We start from the raw sequence: 23,611 nt of genomic DNA on the forward strand, positions 1-23,611 counted from the left end.
GTTTCTACGCTAATCACTAGATGTGGTTCATGTTCCGGTCAAAACACAAGCCCTTCATGCACGTTCAGTCACTGTTTTTGTGTGAGGTAACGCGTGTTCGTCTTGAAGTTGTCGCGGTTTTGGTGTTTTTTGGGCAGGTAAGTAAATTTTCTATATCCCTGAAAATATGCAATATTACAATATGTGTGCGATACATTTAGATAATTTGAGTAAAATATTAAAAAGGACATTAATGAGCATTTGTTTACGTACTGAAACCAAACACAGAATCAACACAATTTTGCAAATACTCTGGCAAAGATGGCTACAGTAGTATAGGGTTGGTTGTAACAAAAAAAAAAAAAAGTATGGTTGTAACGCTGTTACAACCAGCCCCCACAGAGTAAAACAATGCATATGTAATTAAGTTTGTATTATTTACTTGAAAATTGTTTACCTAAATAGTGATTCTGTTACATGAACATTGTTTTCCCTCTCTCTCTCTCTCTTTCGTTCTTTGAAAAGTATTTCAATTCTCTTATAAAAATTATGTAGCTACTTAACGACACACAACAGCCTAATGTTTGCTAGGAATCCGCTGCTATAAAGGATACTGGTTTTACCTTTCTATTGAAGCAGATGTAATTTTAATCTATAATAGTGAAATATATGGTTCATCTTGTCATCTGACGAAGACAGTGATAACGCAATTTGCCTAGTTTGTTGTGAATTACTTTCCAAAAGTGCGCCAAGAGAGAAATGGATTCAATGTAATTTTTGTCATGGATGGGCTCATGTTGTCTCCACCACGGTGACGGTGAATACAAATGTCACAACTGTGATTCAAATGATTCAATGTAGGTAAAAGTAAAAGTAGACTATGTAACTGAAAGTGTAAATTTGAGTGTCGAAGTGCATAGGGTACTAGAGCAGATGTAGATGTCGAAATGTAGATGTGCATAGAGTCTAGTACTATGTTTCATATAATGGTTATTATAACAAATGATCTCTTGACATTTTAAAGTTAAAAGAAATATGTGAAGGTTAGTTCGGGTTACATTTCTTTAGGTAAACCTGATATGTAAAAGGCAAAGTAAACCTAAATATATAATACAATTCTGTTCATTCATCAAACTATTAGCTATTTTATTGTATGTATACTGTAAACTGTAGACCTAGCTATCCATTTGCTGCTAAGATATATTTCCAATGTGAAGAAAGAGTTATATATATACATGAAAAAAAAAAAAAAAGTACTTTCATTAGTCATACAGTTCTCTAACGTATTCTATGTCACTCTCTAAACCTGTAACAGAGGAACATATTAAATATCGATCTTATAATATAATTTTGAGTTAATATTGTAATATATGTAATAGCAATGTATCCACTTACCAAAGATACAGTGCAACAACAAACCCCAATCACTGTTACAACCAACCTCAACGTCGGGGTTGGTTGTAACGTTTGGATAGTCTTTGTTTTTCCACCATATCTCAGCAAATACTTTACATTATCTGATATTTGCTAGGTATTTTGAGAGAAGGATGTCCAAACTTCCGATCACGTGCAAAAATTCGTATTTTTCTTCAATTGTAGTCTAGTTATGGATAAAAATGTAAAAAGTGTTACAAGCATACCCGGTCTCCCCACATCGACTTAAGTCCATTTCTTTCTTTCTCCCTTACAAATTGGTTCCTGTTGCGTTCTGAGAATTGTCCTTCCTACTTTTGTATGCAGAGCCCGAAGAAATAAAAGATAGATTCGAATATGGAAACAAGAAGAATTTAATTCTTATATTACCATTATACGACATCTTCCATATAAATAACAAAATTATACCCTACCAAACGCTTAGAAGAGGAATCAGGGACAATATATTGAACAGTGCCTTTTACTAATTAAACAGTGTACTGAGAATTAATTCACTTTGGCTTTTGCTTCTATAGGCAGAAGAAGAAGGTTGAAGTTATATCTCAGAAAACTTTTGAAGTACGTATTTAAAACAAGTGCATGCATAGTTGTCCCAAGATGGCTGGTAACACTGAAGCGAAATAATTGCCTGTGGCTTAGAGAGAAACTATGTATATCAGTTTCCCATTCGACCAATAGATGTCTGCAGTAGTTTACGAATTATGGCAATTTTCATTTTACAATCCTTCCTATATTCAAGGGCGCCGATCCTGGGGGCCAAGGGGGCCCGGGGCCCCTAAAGCTCATGTGGGCCCCCTTACTGTATTTGTGAATAAACAATATTTGGCATAATTTGAGTGCAATTTGTCTTAAAATCTTCATATAGCTTCTGCATCTGAATGCTCCCCCCCAAAAAATTTACAGAGAAATCGGCGCCCTTGCCCATATTAACATCTTCTTTATTATTCTTGTTCTAATTTGGTGTGTGTTTGAAGACAAGAAAATTAATATATGAATTCAGTGCCGTGTCGTGGGCAGAAGGAGCGGGGCAACGGCCCCGGGCGCCGAAGTAAGGGGGCGCAAAATTTGAGAGGAAGAAAGAAAAAAGAGAGGAAGAATTTCTTGGAATATTTTAGATCAATGGTTCTCAACCTAAATACTATCACGACCCCCATTTTATTACATTCTCTTGCCAGCGACCCCCTTATAATTTCTGGTTTGTAATAAGCTTGTGTGCGATTTTTAATATACCTATTGCGTAGATCTCACGATATCCATCTATTTCTATAATAGTAGAATTCATTTCTTGTATATAGTGGATACAGTAACTTCCCTAAAAGCGAATGAATTAAAACGAAATTTGGTCAGTTCATTCATATTACAAATATCGAATCCGATCCGTCATACTATTTCAAAATGGAGGTCGTTTGAAAAATTTAAAACTTCATAACTCACTTAATTTTGGGTCATATGATAAAAAAAGAAGTGATTTCTAATTTTGATTTAAAAACTTGAACAGTAGAAAGGTTATTCTAGTTATATTTATCTTTTCCGTTCATCTTCACGACCCCCAGGTTGAGAAACTGTTTTAGATCAACAGCAGTATTTTTGAATCTAACGTTTAATTTCACCAGGGTCAGAAAATGCTTGTACACATATATAAAATGGAAAGAAAAAAGTAATAAAAAATGCTCAAAATCAAGGATAAAGCTGGGCTTTATTTTTGAAAATTTTCTTATGCTCCGCGCCAGCCATGTTGGCGCTTCGCAGCTGGTCTGTCGATCTCACGCATATGTACGGAGCCGCTGTCGTGTACTCTTGCCTCCGGACGCTGATTTCCCACTGCATGGCACTGTATGAACTACTCAAGAACAATATTGCACTGTAATTTATTAAGTTGCAAAATATTGTGCAAGATCAGAGGATGTAGAAGAAATTTTCATGCCATCAAAGTTATGATGAATATTCATTCAGCAATCACTGAAATCTGATTTCCAAAAGTTATTTGTTCTTCTTCACTGTTATGGAGTAGAGGACATTTTGTATTAAACATCACTTAGCGTAGTCATATTCCGAGACTCACGTTTAAGATACACACTTCTTGAAACACTAACATTTCTTCAGAATTTGAAAGGAAAGACAAATGAAACACATAAGTACAAGCACGTATAAAATTATTTTATCTAAATTCGTTCTAAGAGGTCATTTAAAAAAAGCATTTAGAAATATATACAAAAGAATCGTAAGAGAAGAATAGGTTCAGTTCATAAGTTCGTCGAGCCAGTCGCGTCAAAAGTTTTAAAATTCACTTCATTCTTCAGCATTATAAAATTATTTATATCACCTTCATATCACTTCGGGGTAAATCAGATTTCATTTATTAAAAGCCTGAACTTGTATTTGTTTTATAACATAAATACTTTGCACACATTTATCGTTGATTTATATACAACATTTTCCTTGTTTTAAAAAATCCGTAAACAAAAAGTTCCATTTTAAACACTATTTCGTTATTTTTTAATGCACATGGGGATACACTGGAGTTGACGATGACGTTTTACTGTATCCTTCCATAATTGTTACTTTGCCTAAAGGTTTTTCAGTCCTCAGTTGGCTGAATTCAGAAGCGGACACAGCGAGGTCGTCAAGGTCCTCGCTTTGTGCGTTCGACTCGGCTACCTCTACAAACGCGGAGCTTAATTCGCCTTTAAGTTTACTGACCCTATCTGTCGATACGTCATACATATAAATTTCTTTGTTATTTTCTTTCGAATCATCACTGACGTTCACCTTCACCATGCTTTCAGATACCAAAAGAATCACTGACTGTTTGTCACCTGAGGTCGTTTTCTCTGTCGCCAACCACTTGATGAAGTTGTCCTTTGTAGGGTTTTTGACTAAAGTTTTCAGAACGGGACCGGCAACAAACTTCACATCATGAACTTCAACTGCAGCACCTCTTTCACTAACTTTTCTGGCAAGTCTTTCTTCATCTAACCCTGGTTGGAAATCGTAATCGACGGGCGCTAAAACAACAACACTGGTTATATTTTTACCGTGAAGTTCCGGTACATTAGGTAACGGAAACATGGCACCATTGATCTTAAGTGGCAAATACCTGTTGTATTTTTCATCGTTAAGGACAACTGGATCTAATTCTTTTGTCTCAATTGTATCTTTATTGACGTATCTCTCTATTTCTTCTTTGTTTGGATCGTATCGAACTACCTTCATTTCTACAGTTCCTTTCTTGGTTGTTGACGCTGCACCGGGACGGACAATTGCTGGAACTGGATTGCTTCCAGCACTGTAAAGTCCTTCCAGCGCTTCTGGGGGAAGATTTTCGATAGGAATATCGCCTACTTTGTCGTAATCAAGAATTTGGATGTCGGCGTTATTGAGAATTCCAGATGAAATCAACTGCTGCCTTATATCTTCCGGTACTTCTGCAGGTAAGGATGCAAGAGTCTTCAAGAATTTTTCATTATCTTTAGGATTTTCAGTTGTAGTTGATTGGGTTTTTGTTGTCGTCGTTTGTGTTGTTGTTTCTGTTGCTTTGGTAAATTGTTTGAAGAAAATTTGTTGTTTTGGTGTTTGTACTTGATTTAGTTGTGGTTGTCGAGCTGTTGCTGGACGTTTCGTAATGGTCGTAGAGAAGAACTGTGGACTTGCAGTAGTTACTTCCTTTCTCACAGGAGGTAATGCTGTTGGAAGGAAAGGAGGTGAGTTCCCGGATTGTTGTACAAAAGGAGTTCTGCTTCCTATGTTATTAGTAGTCTGTTGACCACTCAAAATTAGTGGCGGTGGTTGAGTTGGACCTGCAGAATGGGAAAAGCTCGCACCAAGTACGAAGTCTTGTGTATGTTGTTCCAAACTGGGAACAGTGACAGATTTTATTATTTCGCCCCCAAATGGCAACTCTGGAGTCTGTTGGTTTTGCTGCTCTTGCAGTTGATGTTGCTTCTGTGGTTTCTGCTGTTGTTGCTGGTGTTGCAGCTGTGGTCGATGTTCTTGTTGCTGTTGAGGTGGTTTCTGTTGATGGTTAATTTGTTGGGTTTGTTGACTTTGGTGAAGAGGCTGCTGTTGAAGATGTGACTGCTGCTGTTGGAGATGTGACTGCTGCTGTTGGAGATGTGATTGCTGTTGTTGAAGATGTGACTGCTGCTGTAGAAATTGCTGTGGAGGTCTTTGTTGATTCTGAAGATTCTGTCCGGGTTGATGTTGATGCTGTGGTTGTTGAGGTTGTCGATTTTGCTGTTGCGGACCTTGTTGGAAAAATTGTTGCTTCTGTGTTTGCTGTCGAGGAGGATGAGCTGATTGCTGACGAGGTGGATTTTGTGAAGTCAATTGCGGAAAATTTTGTTGCTGGAAGGGAAATTGTTGCTGTGGTTTTTGAGAATGTTGGAATTGCTGTTGCTGCTGCTGTGCTTGCTGTTGGTGAAATTGTTGTTGTGGTTGATGAAACTGTTGTTGTGTTGGCTTTGGAGGAAATTGTTGTTGTTGTTGTTGTGATGGTTGCTGTCTGTGCAATGGTGGCTGTTGTGGAATCTGTTGCCTTGGAGAGTTTGGTTGCTGAATTTGATTTTGTTGGTTTGAAAAGAATTGCTGTTGTTGCGATTGCTGTGGTCGAGGCTGTTGAAAATGTTGAAGTGGAGGAGTTTGTTGTGGACTTGGTTGCTGTTGGTGTGTAAAGTGCTGGTGTTGTTGTTGCTGCTGATGATGCTGCAACTGAGGTTTATGCTGAAAGGGTGGGATTAGTTGTTGAGGTGTTTGCTGATGTGGTGGCCTTTGTTGCAATTGTTGATTAGGAAATTGTTGATGCCCTGTTTCTCTATTTCGTATTGGCTGATTGTGTTGAATTGGTTGCTGTTGATTTTGGAATTGAGGTTGTGGAGGTCTAAAGCGATGTGGTGGAAAAGGAATTCGCTGAGGTTGTTCTAAAGATTGAACGTTTTGGGGATTTGCAGGAGGATGCTGGTTGAATTTATTGAGTTGTTGGTTATGCTGCTGTGGAGGAAATTGTTGGAATATGGGTTGTTGAAATCGTGGATGCTGGCGCGACTGTTGCTGACGAAGGGTTGGTTCTTGATTTTGAGTATTCTGTTGCTTGTCTTGTCGAAGAGGTGGCAAAGGAGTTGGTCCTTGAATTCCTGACGTTCTAGACTGATCACTATCTTTCTGTTGATTATTATTATTGAAAAGAGCGAAGTTGTTATTTACTGGATTTGCTTGTAAAACTCCTACAGGTGGGAAGCTCTGAGGTACAAAGTTAGCTGATGATGATCCAAGAGAACCTTGCTGAAATGTTGGTGTGGGTACTACATTGAAAACCCCTTGTTGCAGAGGTCCTGTTGGTGTCCCTTGCTGCTGAAATCCACCAGTTGGAAGAGCCTGGAATGCAATAGGAACTTGCTGGAATGTCACAGGTACGAGCTGCTGCTGTTGCTGTTGCTGTTGTTGAGGTGGCTGTTGCTGTTGAAACCCTCCTTGTTGTACAGGGAATAAGGAATTTGGTGGCGCTGTGGGTTGAAATGCAGGTTGTGGAGCTGATTGTTCTTCTTCGAAAGTTTTGTCATCTTCTTCACCTTTACGGGCATATGGAGATTCCTCATCCACTGAAGTTTCGGGCTGCCCTTCTCCGAAAGTAACATGAAGACCAGACGAATGGAATGTTTCAGAATCTGGTCGAATTATTGTTCGTAGAGTAGTAGTCGGAGGTGTCGGAGGTGGTGTAGCTTCGTATGAGAACTGAGAAGGTGTAGTATATGTTGGTAAAGGTGCTTCAGTCACCGATTCTTGATTCGTTGGAGGTGTTATTGCTGGCACTGGAATATCAAATTGAATCTTTTCACCACCTGGTTCACCGTACTTACCCTCAGTTTTCTTGTATTTTACGTAGAATACATGAACAGGTTCTTTTGTTGGTGGAGCTGGTGGAGCAGTTGGTGGAGCTGGTGGTGGTGGAAGCGTTTGATTCGATTCTTTTACTATTATTTCAATGATTGGTTCAGGTTCTTTTACTACGTAATAAGGTTTGTCGTGAAGTCCATGATGATACGATACCAGATGGTGCGTTCCATCAGCAAGGTGCGGTTGAGGTGTAACATATATAGGACCTTGTGGAATATGGTTCGAAGTAAGATCAATTGGCTGCAAGTTCGTTGGTGCAGCATATTGTAGAGGTGTAAATGCTAGATGGTGATTGGCACTTGCTGGACTGTATAGATTTATCAACGTTGGTTGCGGTTGAGTAAGAACTGGAGTAGAATCAGCATGGGATGGGGGAACAGGTTGTGGAGGAGGTCTCTGTGCATCAAAAGAATGATCCCTGGGGGGTGGGGGAGGAGGAGGAGCTAAAATACTTTGAACATATTCTCGTTTGGTGATTGGTGGAAGTTGGAAGGCGAAACCTGTCTCTGAAGACGCCTTCTTTACTTGGTCTTCCAGAGTTTTCACGTTGAAAGTCTTCTCTTCTGTTTTCACGGGTTTCGCTTCACTCGGTGGTGGAATTTTTCTTTGACCTACGTGATAGAGAGGATCTCTTGGTGAATATTGAACTACAGGTTCCATTTGAACAGCATAGGGAGGAGCTCCTGGCTGTACATTCGGCCTGGGTGGACCTTGATGTCTCCTTCCAATGTGCCTTACTGTAAGTGCTGGCGTTGATCTATCAAAGTAATGAGGAGGAAATCGAGGTGGTCCATTCTGAAGACCTATTCTAGGCCCTGATTTTGGAGGAACTGCTATTCTTCTGTTTGTTGCTATATTTGGATCAGGATACGATGATTTCGCAGTAGTTTGGAAAATGTCGAATGTCCTTTTTCTTCTGTCATTCTTATTTTCTTCATCGGTATCTTCTTTGGCTTGACCCAGCAGAAAGAGGATCGCCAAGAATAAAGCCTGCAAGAAATGAAAAATCTTATTAAGTAATTGACATTTAGTGGTTTTTAATTACTATACGTTTCTAATTAGTTTTATTGATTTATTTATCATATGGGAAATAAAAAAAAAGAGGCGAGACATAAAATTCATATCGAAATTCGGGTGGGTGCATCCAGATCTAGTTGAAAGCCTGTGGATAAGAAACCTGTAAGTAGGACATCAAGAAAGTGGAGATAATTTAGCAAGATGTTAGGGGGCATTATGATTACAATTTTGGCTAGATTGGATTGACACATGATCAAGTATAAATGATTAACTAAGTTATACCCGCTTGTTAGGAAACAAGAGTTTACCCTTAGCCTGTCACGTGTAAATAGGTACTAATTCAATTATTACAACTTATATAGGGTATTACAAAATTGTGTCACATTATTTTGAAAACAGATTCCTAACATCAAAATAAGAAAAAAGTTCTTATAGACCTGTGCTCAAAAGTGGATAGTTCAGGAGTTATAGGGTGCCAAAAACGTGAAATAAGTGAACTTTATAAAAAGTTCATAGCTCCACTACTATGGGACCTATCGTAGTCTGGTCAAGACGTCACTAAGGAGCTGGTATATGAGCTATCCAAATGTCCATGTTTAAGAATGCTCCAGTACTTGCACACCAATTTTTAGGGAGGTGGGTGGAGGGTGATCAAGTACTCCCAAACAGCATCTCTAAAATGATTGTGCAAGTACCGGAGGTTCTGAAAGATGGATATTTGAATAGTTCACATACTAGTTCCTCAGTGATGTCTTAACCGAACTACGATCGGTCCTATAGTAGTGGAACTGTGAACCTTTAAAGTTTTTTTTTTTTTTTTTTTTTTAACATTTTCGGCACCCTGTAACTACAAAACAATTCACTTCCGACCACAGGTTTACATGAACTTTTTTTTTTCTTATTTTGATATCAGGAATCTCTTCCCAAAATATTGTGACAAATCTCTGCAAGAACCTGTATAATCATAAATGGCATCCTTATTTATACATTTTTATGATACTCAGTAAGACCTTTTGTAATAAAAGCAAAGGGTGAAGTTGAACACTTAGAGAACCCTTTCACGATGCCCAGTATATCATGTAATGATTCGTGATACCGTTATTGTCATTACCAGGGCCCGGATCTTGTTGACCTAAAATTTTTTAAAAAGTGACCTATAAAATGACACTAAAATTCCTGTAAAATGACCCTAAAAATCACAAAAATTGACCTTAAAACTTAAATTTTCTCAAACTTTTATTTCCTTAAACATTGACAATTTTTAATGTCCATTGGATTTTTAATTAACATTTTTCACTCATATTCAAAAAGTTTTGTTTCAGTTAGTTGCAGTCCATTGATCATTTATTTCTATTGATCAGTCCATTGTACGGCATTGTAAGTATTGAAAGCGTCAATTCACTCTCGAGTTGAAACTAGGAAGCACTCTTAAACAATAAAACTTAGCAAGTTTAGACTACATGAAAATAATAGATAAAAGCTTGTTTAAAACCCTTGTACGCCTTCTAATCCATTTTAGTTATTCACGTGATCACATTCTCTGTGGTCAATAACTCAAAACTATCTGTTTGGCCACCTACCAACCCCCACCTTTCGTTAACCAGCTACAGTTTAGTTTTCATTAGCTTGTTAAGAATGCAGTTTTTCTACTCCAATAGTCAGGAAGTAAGGAAAGAGATTATTCAACTTCGTCTTTTCCACATCCGTAAACCGTGTTCATTTAAAGATTTCCTTATGTAGAAAATAAGAATAAAAAGACCATAAGTGACCTAAAAGTTACCTTAAAATATTAAAAAATGACCTGAAATTTCAAAACAGCAAAAAGTGACCAAAAGTTGACCCTAAAACAATATACTTTTAGAACCTTGACTTGAAGGATAACGTTTTTATTTGAAGTTGCCTTGTCCTATGCATAACAGAAAAAAGTTGACTTGTCAACAAGATCCGGGCCCTTGTCATTACTGTTCTGCTCGAGCCTTCGGCCACCTTTTTTTACACTATACATTAAAATCGTGCCCAACCAAAAATTCTAAATGTTTGCATTTAACATTTACTTTTAAATTGAATACCAACCAACGTCAAAACAACATACCATATTTTTGGAATTCTTCAAGGATTTCGTTATGCAGCGACATCTATTAGCGTTAGACAAGAAAACAGTAACACAGCGATATCTACTAGCTTAATCATTTATTCTTAGGACTAATTATTTATTGTTAGGACGTTTGCCATTTATTGAGTATTATGACTGATATTAAAGGCTAAAAGTGACGGAGAACGAGAGGGGACGTCGTTCCCCCACTTCTAAAAAATATATATAGCGTCCCCCACTTCCAGAAATATCTATAGCATTCCTTCAGTTCCTGAAAAGTTATAATGAGCAATGATAGAGATGGGGATGGCGTGGCATCATGCATTCCCCGACTTTTTCAGATCCACTTTTATCCCTGACTGATATTACACTAGTTCGGAAATTATTTAAATACTCTAACCTTTAAAATATCAATTTGAAAATTTTGTGAGACAGAAAAACAATCTGCTATAAATCTTGTCTTAATTATAGGAGTATTCAGTTAATGTATCATCTTTATTTTTCAGCAAATTGATTTATATGGGAGAAACATTACGACATATTCTCCTTAAATGAACTGGAATTTTAATGGTTTGATTTTGTGGATTTCTTCTTGAGTTCTATTTGAAATACCTCATACTTTGTAAAACAAAATAAATAAATAAATCCTGTATTACGTGATTTTAAATTCTTATATAAAGGTAACCAAGAAAGTTCTATCACTTTTTCATCCAGCACCTTTGAACATCGATATGTCACCTAAAACCAGGGTTGCCAACTTTTCTTGAGAAAAAAAATCGGGACGGAACAATTGGTCCCCGGCCCCCGGGGGACGACTAACGTACGGCGAGTCATTGAAAACAATGTAAATAATCAACTGAACTGAATAACACGAACCTAAATGAATGCAGAATCTCAAGTTTTTATCTTCCCATCCACTGCTGATCACTAGGTATAAGCAATGGCCTATGCTACAAATTCAAACCAAAACAATTGAAGGTTATACGGATAGAAGGGGCTAATCGACATTTTACATTTTTTTAGGAGAAGCAATTTAAAATCTTGATAGGTCCTTTCTTTCCTTGTTATGGTTGTTTTTCTTGTGTAAGTTTCTCTGCAAAGAGTCAGTGTTTTCACAATGTTTGTAGTGCATTTAGAAGGACAAACTAGCACAAACAGCCCATATCGGTGTTTTCTCAAAAATTGCAATGAGCTCCTTTTTCCCCTTGTATCCTTCAACTGCAATTTATTTAATATAAACAAAGTTAAAAGAGAAAATTATATAGATTTTTTTTATCACAAATGAGTGCATAACATTGTTACGGAATTACTGACAAAAAGTGATACTAAAATCAAGTCATTCTTTTGCTATCATCATAGAACAAATTCAAGCTAAAACAATTGTAATTTATTTAACATAAACAACGTTTAAAAACAAAACTATATGGAATGTTTGGTTTTTATTACAAACAAATTAGTTCCTTTAAATATGATTGAAACAGACTATCAACTAAACAAGTCTTTTCCTTGGCTATTCCCTTTCATTCATGAGTCAAATTAAAGCACAAATTTGTTAAATTGATTCTGTACATAAAACTGTGCGTGTAAAAGAATGTTATTCCTTTGTAAAAAAAAAAAAAAAAAAAAAAAGGCCCAGTAAAATATTAAATAACTTTGAAAATCAATAAATCGGGACAATATGCGTCCCGACGAGTGTCCGGTCGGGACGCGGGGCAAATCAGTTAGAAATCGGTACAGTCCCAACAGAATCGGGACGGTTGGCAACACTGCCTAAAACGTACTAGGAAGATCAAAAATAGTTCCCATCAGCATCGACGACCTTCTGCCAACGTTCTGGAAGGTTCTGCAATAGTGTTTCCCATCCAAGGCGCAGAATGGTGTCCCCGGTCATCTTAGCCACGTGGAGCTTAGCGTTGCGCTGTAACAGGAGGGCCTCTTTCCTATTAGGGAGTGCTGGCTCCAGAGTTTTGAATTTTTCCTGAACACGACTCAACTTCTGACAGTACACAGTTGTATTGATGCTCTGACCAGCTGGTAGCAGTTCCCGATTCACGTTGCCGCGAGCAGTCGACCAAACACATAGAAGGACCTTTTTTGGTGCAATGCTGCTTTCGGCTGTTTTGAAACCGGTTCATGGGATGCTAACCAATGTTGACGGCGCCGTGGAGCTTTGTACAGGACACACTTCTCATCACATGTCAACATCCTGTCCAGAAATGGCTCCTTCCTCAGGCGAGACAGCAAAGAAACTCAGGTGTCCGCTCGCGTTACCTTCTGGCCCGAAGTCAAATAATGTGGGACCCATCGATCCACCTTGTAGTGCTTCCGAAGTTGATGGAGGTGCTGCCGACACACACTGAATTGCAGTCCCAGTTCCTGACATGTCTGGCCACTGTTTGCCTCGGTTGCTGCCTGAAAATCTTCATTTTGTACATGTGTTGGTCTTCCGGGACGAGGTGTGTCTTCGAGTGTTTTGTTACCGTCCTTAAACTTGTTAAACTACCGCTGCACTGTCCGTGTACTCAGGATACCCTTACCAAAGGCCTGGCACATCTTCCAGCCCGCTGCAGCGGCGTTTGACCCCAGTATGAACTCGTACAGCATACACGCCCTTATGACGCTCTGTGGAGATTCCATGTTCACTCTGTCCTTACGCAAGTTCACGGTGTAACTGAACTGCCAAAACCAGGTAGTATGTTGGATATACCTACACCAACAACTGACCTTCGCCTTATCTCCATTCTCATTCAACTCATGGTGTGAGGGCCAATTGAACACAGATCTCCACAAAAAGCGACAGAACTTTCTTGGTTATCTTTATAAATACCTAATGTAAGCAAAATTAAATTTAAAATTTTACGTTTTTTACAAAGCAATTTTACGTTGTATTTTTTAAAAAAAGATCGATCTGACAAAGAAAACAGTTAAATGAAATCGTTAAAATTCCTGTTTATTTTGTTCAAAAGAGAGGAATATCTCAATATCTCCCCATATAAACCAATGGCCTGGAAAACAAATTTGTCTTATGTAGTGAACAGTCTAAGTAAATAAAAATAAGTTCTGACCAAATCAAACATATTTACTAAACTGTGTTATTATTAGTGACACATATTGTGTTTACTTTGGTCAGATATCTATCTTTATTTAAGTCTTATTATATCAGTTTTACTTTGTAGTCAAATTAGTATGAAATTTCCTATCAAAAAAATATATATATATGTATTATTTTGTTGTTTCGTAATGTTTATTTAAATGGCCATTTCGTAGAATATAAACTCTATCGATGGCTTAGTGTCAAAGAAATGTATCTACAAAAATTGTTGTTTTGAGATACGAACATTTCCGACATTATCAGTGGTCGAACGTTTCTTTCTGTGAAATGATTAGGCCGTATGTCAGACTTCCTTGTAAAAGATTGTTGATAAAATAAAAAAGCATTTTGGATTATCAAAAACTAAAATCAAATACGAAAACCAAATTTCTTTTCGCGATTCAGAAAAACTAACTTTTTATAGATACGTTCCTATGATACTAAGCCGTCGATATTATGATAGTTGTTAAGCAATGACAACCTTTATCTTTATTTTCAGTATTATAATAATCAGTGGGGTATTTACGATTTTGTTTGGGAGGGGCTTTGCTAACTTTAGTCCTGGAAATGTGAAAATTCTGTAAGATATTTCATTTACTTTAATATAGAAAATAAAATTTCGGGGGGGGGGGCTTAAGCCCGGAAGCACCTCCCTTAAATACGTCACTGATAATCATATTTTTTAAGTTAGTGCCATCCGGGCATATAAAAATCATTACGTAAAAATATTTGAAGTTATTCAAGGAGTCACTATATGCTATTAATAATTTTTGGATTACATTAAATTTACTACTTCCTTCAAACTAAAACATTTACAACGAGTATTGTGTGTCACTGTTAGGAATATATTTCCGTTAGAAGAAGATAAATAGGAATAGATACAAACTACTAGCGTTTTAGTTTTTATTTTTTTATATATAGAAACAGTTTCTTTTTTAACTTGAGACTACAAAATACTGCATTTGGAAAATTAAACATCGGAAGCTTGCTTCTATCCCGCCTCCAAGAGGGACGGGAGAGGGCTAAGTTTATTACAGATGAATTTCTCCATCCAAAATATATATATATTTTTTATTTGAAAAACTTTTTGTCCGATATTTGTTTCTCCAAATATTTTGCAGTTTCAAATTAAAAACAAAAAAAACACCATATGTACCGCAAACAAACAAACGATCTGTTCCACCAGAATACAAACTACCGATACAAACATTTTGGCATTTGAAGACGGCGCTCCAAGTTCCCTTTAAATGCTGCTAGCAAATGAGAGGCCAGCGGTATTGCCACATTTATTTTGTACACATCCACGTCTATCCCGTCACCTGATCGCCCTGTAGTTTGTCAGTTTACCCATAGCCACACCCCTTTACCACTTGGCAACGTCGTGCCAGAGCTTGCGTTTTATTCGTTTAGCTGAAATGCCAAGATTTTTTTTTAAAGTAACGAATGGCTTGCTTTCTAGCGCCAAAAAGAGTTCGTCTCGAGAACTATGCGTGAGAATTTACCTTAAAGCATCTAATTTTCCTCAGTTTGATTGATATATGTCTTCTTATCTTTATTATTAATTTATACATTCTAAATTGAACAAAAATTAAAGTTTAAGAATTAATTATAACTATATCTCATTAGCTATATCTCTACCTTTGGACTATATCTCATTAGCTGTAACGTCTTGTTAGTATCATAATTCTTGTTGGTATCATAATTCAAAGCTTGATAATGGTGTTCTTCAGTATCAGTTTCATATTAATATGTAACCTAGTTATTGTACAGCATCAATTGTTAGGTTTACAAAAACAAATTATTTCTCTTCCAGTTTCTCAAAAACTAAGAATGAAGATTTGTACTCACCCATATAATTTACTTTAACTCGACAAGTTCTATCGACTGAACTCATCTTTGGACATTTTATTTTTCGTTAAACGCTAATGACATTGTAGAATTTTTAACAGAATATTAAGATATGATATGAAATCCCAGCGTTTAACGTTTAGAGTAAAGGAGGCGGATCGTTAATATAAGTAAATAATCATGGAAAAATTGTTGGAATAACAGTTTTTAAAGATTTTTTTAAAAAAACTCCCGGAGAATACTTAAAAGAAAAACGTTATCCACCATAATCTTGTTTTGGAATGTACGTAGTGTCATCTAAAAGAAAAAAAATATATGTCAGTCAGCAAACAATAACAAATTTTCTTTATTTTTCTCTCTTTCTTCCTTTCTCTTACTGGTTTGAAACTTAACATTCTTTCAGTTCTGAGGATAATATTGTACCCACATTTTAACATGGAATCAAACCACATGAGTTCCTCCTGGAAACGTACTGGATCTTCGACTAATCAAAAAGTAATGAGCAAGCACCTGAGTCAAATGAAATGAAAATTCTTAATTTGTATGCCCTGCACTGAGAGAGAGAGAGAGAGAGAGAGAGAGAGAGAGAGAGAGAGAGAGAGAAAGCTAACTTTTAGTCTAGAAATTCTGTAGAGGCAAAATTTAGCAGGATTCTGTATCATACACAAGATTCTCTGTACCAGCCTACGTACTGGTTTGTTGCTTAGCCAGGACAAATCTGTGCAGTTGCAAATAGACGTAACTCATGTGTTTTCTTGGTCGGTACGTGCATGACACGGAAAATCGTAGTTATGTACAGGGTGATCCAATATGACCTCTCACATTTTAAAAGGTAACAAAACAACAACAAAAAAAGTATTGTAAATAGAAATATGCTTATGCAAAGAAATAAAACTTTATTGAAAACTGTTTGTAATTGCTTTGTTTTGATTTGAAATGAAACAATTGACTATACAATTTGAAGACGATTTCTGAAGGCTACAGTTTGTAATTACTCAATATTATCAGACATACGAGCACTTTTAGGCAGTGGTGCTATTCTAATTTCTTAACAACCGGTTCTCTCTCTCTCTCTCTCTCTCTCTCTCTCTCTCTCTCTCTCTCTCTCTCTCTAGATATAACTCTCTTAGGAAACAAAGTATACATGGTAAACAAAATCAAAATTTTTATTGGATACTACAAGTCACAAGTACAGCATCCTAATACAAGATAGTGTGACGAAATGACGTAGCACTGCGAATATCTTGGAAACGAGTTATCCAAGATAAATGTTTCTAAAAAAAGTGTTGGGAAGATCTTAATCCAGCAATGGATCGACAATTTATTATTGATAGATACGTTTGCGTTTCATATGTAAAGTATCCACACCACTACATTCATATATTCAGTTCTTATTCTCGATACCTGAGCTTTTGAGATTAAGAAATAAACGCGCATACCTTGTTCTGAGATATAATGGGCCTTATGCAGAGTCGTTCTGACGCGTGATTAGTGCCATAGTAAAAGAATTCGACTAACATAAGTTTCCTGCAGTAGTCAGGCCTTTAGTATGACGCTAATCATACGTCAAAACGACTCCGCATAAGGCCCAATATTTTAAACCCTGTAGCTATAAGAATTTCTAGAAACAAAGATGCTTAAAGTAAAATGTACTGTTCCTGGGTATAACTGTGTAAAATTTACTTTATGTTTGGGTACAACAAACGGTTCTGCGAACTCGAAATATTTTAACAACCGGTTCTAGCGAACCGGTTGAATAGCACCACTGCTTTTAGCTCGACTAGATTATTTTTTCAACGCTGAACCTGTTGTTCGGCAATTCTCGATCCATGGCAAGTTAGTCTTCGGTGAATAGTAAACTTTAAGCGAGAAGATCTTTACACTGTAAACACAGAACTGCTGCTTTTGAAAAACATTTCGACTGCGTATTCGCAATAAGCTCCAGACCAAACCATAATGACAACTGAAACAAGCAGGAGAGTGGTAACCACAAGGGATGACCATTCCTCTCTACCTTTCACTGACAGCCCCCATGCCGTAAGCGTCGGTGGACCACCGATGGGTAACTAGCGACATCTCGACAAAAAATTGACGGCCCCGCAGCAACGTTTCGCTGTGGCCCCACTTCTGTTTTGAAAATTATACCACCAGCAGCAGAGGCGCGACGAAACGCCAATGAACCACAAAATTACTTCCCCAAAATATATTAAATCGCCTATACGCATGACTTGTTTACATCAAGATGAGTCAGAACACTAGAAAAAAAGTTTTAAAAAAGGATACTGGGGTGGGCGTGAACCCCCAACCTTATTATTACTAGGCGCTTGTTCTTCAGATTTCGCCACGGAGGCAGTATGGAAAATGTTGCTCGTAGAGGGATAAATATTGTTAAGGTCTTTTTAATTTAGCTAATCAGAATGCTCCTTTAACCGTGTATATTCGACGATAACCGTTTTGGATCAAATAAAATGCGTTCACCATGTAATTTTATAATAAAAACACGAAAGTCTATTTACCTTATTTCATAGTTCTTTCATTTTCACTTTCTAATGATCGGCAACAGTTGCCATCTAAATTCATGCAATTATACACTTATCTTAAGATTTTTCACTTCATGATGTAGAGGCAGGGGTTACTCTTGACTCCCGGAGCTCACTTTAGGAACAATTCGTCAAAAAAAAAAAAAAAAAAAAAAAAAAAAAAAAATATATATATATATATATATATATATATATATATATATATATATATATATATATATAATAACAACCGCATGCACATGACTGGCGACAGTTCGTATTGGTTCCTTCGCGATTCTTCGCGACGAATCGAAGAAGCGCGAACCGAAATGAAGTCCTCGCTGCTATGCGGTGGTAACTTATACACGCCGACTCTTGATATCCGTATCGACTCGACGAAACTCTGCCGCCAGTGGCACATTATTGGCAAATCCTTCGACACGTCGCTATATCGACGATCGACATTTACCGGCAAGTGGGCCACTAGGTGTTGGCGACGTTTACCGTCAGATAAAGAAGTGGGGGTTTTTATTGGGTATTATTGACAATAACTGTATTGTCAATTGATGTGTCATTTCAACTTAGGAGAATACAGTAATTCAAATCAGAAGAATGTAATTAGAAACTGTTATCATGACCATGGGCGGCGATTAGGAGCAAAGGGGGCAGTTGCCCCACTTTCTTTGAAGCAACCCATTAATGTACAGGGTGGCTAAAAAGTAGGTATACAGTCCGGTACTGATCAGCTAATTGCATTTTATATCACTTCTTATTGTTATCCATTAAGTAGACTTAGTTTCTTTATTTTTTCTTGATGCCCTTTTACTTATATCCAAAGCTCGGAACAGCCGAAGTAAATAAATCCATAAACTAGAATGTTATACTAGATCAATGCAGGGGGTATATACCTACTTTTGGGCTACTCTGTATATAGTTTCATTTGGAAATGTAAAGTTTTGTTATGTATTACTAGTTCATAGAAAAAATGGTGCCTTATAATATTTGCCGTTGCGTGAGTACGTATTGGTTGTCTTCCCGTGGAGTTAAGAAAGCTACAGGAATTGGGTTTCAATTGCAACGGAAAATAGCCCCAAAATTGCTACTGGAGCACAATAATTCCAGTGTACTTTCATTTCTTCTTACAAGGACTCGATATGTTGGTCAACACTTTGAAACAAATTGAGAGAACATTTGGCCAAAAAAAAAAAAGTATTTCACAAGTTATTCTTTAATTGCACAAAAATCGACAGTTCCTAAAATGTCTTTTCTTCTTTCTAATAGTAAGGAATGTTGGCTAAAAAGAGAGAAATAAGAAACAACTTCTACCTTTTCCATTGAGTTGTTGATTTTGAGCTTAACGTCCTTTTCAGCAGCGAGGCTATATGAGACTGAACCTACTGATTAACGTGTTATCCGAACACATGAGCTCCGACCGGGAATCGAAGCCGGATCTCCCATACCTTTTCCATTGTTTTGCAGTGTAATATACGAGTGAAGTTGTGTATTTAGGGTGTATGAGTGTATATAGAAATACAATTAAATTTAGTGAATTCAACATAATTCTAGACTTTAGGATTATTTTGTATAACTGGAGTGTGGACTGATTGTTGTGTTTTGATGTGTTCCCAGAAAGTGAAAACTGCACCTAATGGCAACGAACATGTTTCGGGAAGCTGCAAAAGTAAATATATCTTTAATGCCTTAGCATATACTTGTAGTATTTACTGTCCTTCTAAGAGTAATAACATACATTTAATAGCATGTGTGGAATTAAAAGTATAAATTGTTCATTAATCCCCAGTTTCAATATAACTTTTGCGAAGCAAGCCTCTTTATTCATTACTATGATTAATATTATCCTTTCTATTTATTTGTTTTGCAAATTTGTTATTAAATAATCTGATCACACAATTTTGCAGACAGACCTTTAAGATGTTCATGAGGAAGGAATCAAATCTCTTCTTACACTTCCGTTGTTTTAGAGTACAAAGGGCTAGTACCTACTTGCGTTGCTCTTGTCAATTTACTTAATATAGTAAATATGAAATATGATATACGGTATTTTCACTAAAAAAGATACTATACGATACAACGTTTCGGGAACTGAATGTTAGAAACAACCACGAGAACTAACATTTATATTCAAATATTCAGATCATGTCTTGCCCCCCACTTTTAACATCCAATCGCTGCTACTCTGCAATACTTTTTTTTTTTGTTTTAGCCTACTATTCTTTAAATTGTGGGAGGTTTTATTGGGTCACCCTGTACTTTATGTAACATTAACTGGCTGTGTACGGGAGCTACATTGTCCAATTTTTGTATACGCTCTAGATTTTCCTTTTGGCCGAAAATAAGCATAGGAGGAAAAGAATAGAGTACACAGCATCTAGAAAATGCGTATGTATGGAATATATGTTCAAAGATAAGGAGTACATAGCAGTGTTCGAAGTGGGAAAAAAGCAGAGGCGGTATATTTTGTCACGGTTTTAACTTGACATACCGGCTATCTAAATGTTGAAAAACAGTGACGGTATGTTGCCTAAAAGATTGAATTTACATAATGACTTAAAACCCCCTGAGAGATTATTTTTAGTACGGGGGGAGGGTCTGGAGAGACTTTGATCCTTCGCCAATTACTTTCTGAAAAAAATTACCTTATGTTGTATTATACAGAATTATACACGAAAAAAAAAAGAGTTTTATATTAACAATTTCCTGCGGGAAAGTTCCCGGGCCCCCACTTGACTAAGGGGTATTCCAAACCCCCGGAAGAATCGCCCCCACGGCAAACAACCCCTAAATCTGCTTATGCTCAAAACACGACATTTACATGAATTAAGACAAGAAGACACACACATACATACGAAAGAAACAATTCAATATGGTACATCAAAATATAAAACTAGATGAACTTCTTTGAAGACATCTCATTTTAAAAACAAAATGTAGGAAAAAGATAACAAAAATGTTGGTGTTGTCACCTTAGAAATTACTTCTTCATAAGGAATAAAATATCTTTATGTGAAAAGCTATTCGTCAATTAGGCCTACTGTGTATAAAAAACGTTTTATTAAATGTATTTAGCATCTATTCTCCAGTGACGGTATGCCTTCATCACTGAAAAACCAGAGCCGGTATGGCATATCATCGCATACTGTCTCACTTCGACCACTGGTACGTAAGGCTGACCTTGCTCAAACGCAGTACGGAAAATCTGCACCGCGACACAGGTTACCGTTCTCCTGCCGTAGCAGAAGCAGTACCAGGAAAGCCACCTGTAGCCAGAATCAACAGATTTTCTTTCTAAATGTGCTTGATTTTTCTCTCCGTGGTCAAGCATCAGCAAACAAGAGTATCAAGACAAAGATCCTAAATAAAATTAGAAAACTATTTTTATTTTATCAATGTAAAACTTTGCACAATCATTCATTAGATATTTGGAGGGAAATCTTAGAAAACTTTATAGAATCACTCATACTTTGTAAATAGGAAAATATTTTCAACAATATCTCTAACAATGGTAACCAATATATTTTTCAACTGAGTTTAATCCAAATTCAATTAAGGTTATTTTTCATACAGGGTACTTCTGTATTTGGTTTTCTTCAAGCCCTAATTATAAAAGGGAAACAAGTCAGTCTATGCGATATTGTATCCTGGACTGTTATACAAGCTTGCTTAAGAGTGGTAATGTTAGTTGTAGAAATACAAGGGGAAGAATGAGAAAATATATACCAGCTATCTGCTAGCTGGGGACTTCGCTCTCGCACCTCTCATATCACTAATATATTTCTAACCTTAAGGGATTATTTTGAGGTATGGTAATCTTCTAGTGGAAAACATCAAAAAACGCCGAAACACATTTTTAATTAACATGTTCTCACTTTTAAGGGGAAAATGTAATAAAATCTTTGAGTTTTACGTCCCACGATTATACCGGTTAGGCTAAAGGAGACGCTGATGATGAGAACTGAATGAAATGGTGGAATTAAGAAAGTGGGAGAACCCCGGAACCCAAGAGCATGGTGTTTGTCCACCACAAAGTTCACACGGCTCAAGCTGGGATCGAACCAGGGACCCCAAGCACCGGAGGTGAACGCTATACCACTGAGCCACCGCGCGCCTACTTTTAAAGGATTTCGGAATGTGATATTTTATTTGAAGAATTACCACTCGGACTTATTTTCTCCTTCCCGCCTTTTCTCTTCCCATGTAGGCGAAATATCATAAGCCACTAAACAAGACTCCAATTACGAGTATTTTAAATGAAAAGTCTAAATACCAAATTCCGTTTCATATCACTAACCGTAGTGGACTTTGAGATATGGCCATCTTATTTTAACAATTGCAATCCTAACTCTTTTTTTTCTTCTCGCCTTCTCTCTTCACTTGTAAGCAAGGGCGGATCCAGAGGGGGGCGATCGGGGCGATCGCCCCCCCCCAGAAGATGAAACTTTCTTATTTCATATATATAAATAAAACCCGTCCCGAAGTTTGGAGCCCTTAAAAGTAGCAGTATGACAACCCACCGCCCCCCCCAGAAGTCGGTCCTGGATCCGCCCCTGCGGGGGATATCACAAAACACTGAAACATGCCTTTAAACCTAAATATCAAATTTCATTTACGTAACGAATTTCAAGATATAGCCATCAAATTATAACAATTGTAACCCCATCATTTTTTATTCAAATTTTTCTCCCCTTCTTGGGTAGATAACAAAAAAAAAAAAAAAAAAAAAAACTGTGAAGCACGTGTCTAATTGTTTTAAATGAGAAAACAATGTATCAAACATCATGTCTTTAACTTTCAATGATTCCGAGATAGGGTCATTTTAAAATAATAATAATTACTCTTTCCCTCCTTTTCCTGTCGAATTTCTAAACATCCTTCTTTAGTGGGGCCTTATATCACAAATTCTATACCCTGTCCGAATTCCAAGTTTCTAACTGTTCTTAGATCAATCAGTCAGTCAGTCAGGGCACCTTTTTATATAAAAGACGAGCTGTTCGGAAGAAGACAATAGTAAGCATAGGCGGCGCCACAGTGGGTGCAGCTGCACCCACATTAACTTCGATTTTCAGATCTACAATAATCCTTTCTATTTTGTATATTTCTTGCTTCCTATATTTGGATATATTTGAGTGACTTCTTAAGATTAATTACTCATAAGTTACTTGTTATCATACAGTGTTTCTCTAGTTTTTCTTTTTCTTTCTTTCTTTCTTTTTTTCTTTTCTTTTTTTTTTTTGAGTAAAACTTAGGGATTATTTTTGAGATCTTAAAGCTCAATAGTGCAGAGCGTTCTGGCAACAATGTTAGGATGTTCTGTCCCATCCTAGCCTGCACCCACATTACCAAAATACTGGCGCCGCCTATGATGGTAAGCACCATTTCTGGTGATATTGAGTTATTAGGGGGAATGATTTGAGATCGTAACACAGAATAGTATATAAATAGTTTAATTTCTGAAATATACCCGCAAATGGCAGAAGAAGCTTGTTTGGTACTTTGCATTGCATTACATGGGAATGTTGAATTCTTTTTTCTGGTTTACTCAAAAGTTAGAAAAAAAATGTGACTTATCATTGTCTTTCCCCGAACCGCTCATATATATGGTTTAGAGTCAGAATGATTGGCGGCAAACTTGAAAATAAACAAATATATTTGTTAAATGTAAGCGATCAGAGCTTTTTATTAAGTAAGATTTTAACCTAGAGTATAGAGCGGGTCGAAGTCATG

The 23,611-nt window shown here is 36.9% G+C and overlaps 1 protein-coding gene across 1 annotated transcript in view; it reads right to left on the bottom strand.

The window, feature by feature from the left end:
- Positions 1–3,688: 3,688 nt before the first annotated feature.
- The window catches only part of LOC145673109 (uncharacterized), a 95,847-nt gene continuing 75,924 nt past the window's right edge, over positions 3,689–23,611 (bottom strand). Inside the window, exon 2 of the mRNA XM_081742479.1 lies at positions 3,689–8,292. Coding sequence (XP_081598605.1) covers positions 3,910–8,292 — 4,383 coding nt within the window. The 3' untranslated portion in view covers positions 3,689–3,909. The remainder of the gene's footprint in view (positions 8,293–23,611) is intronic.

The sequence above is a fragment of the Thermobia domestica genome, chromosome 16 (genome assembly GCF_964235325.1).
Source record: "Thermobia domestica chromosome 16, izTheDome1.hap1.1, whole genome shotgun sequence".
Classification (NCBI taxonomy): Eukaryota; Metazoa; Arthropoda; class Insecta; order Zygentoma; family Lepismatidae; genus Thermobia; species Thermobia domestica.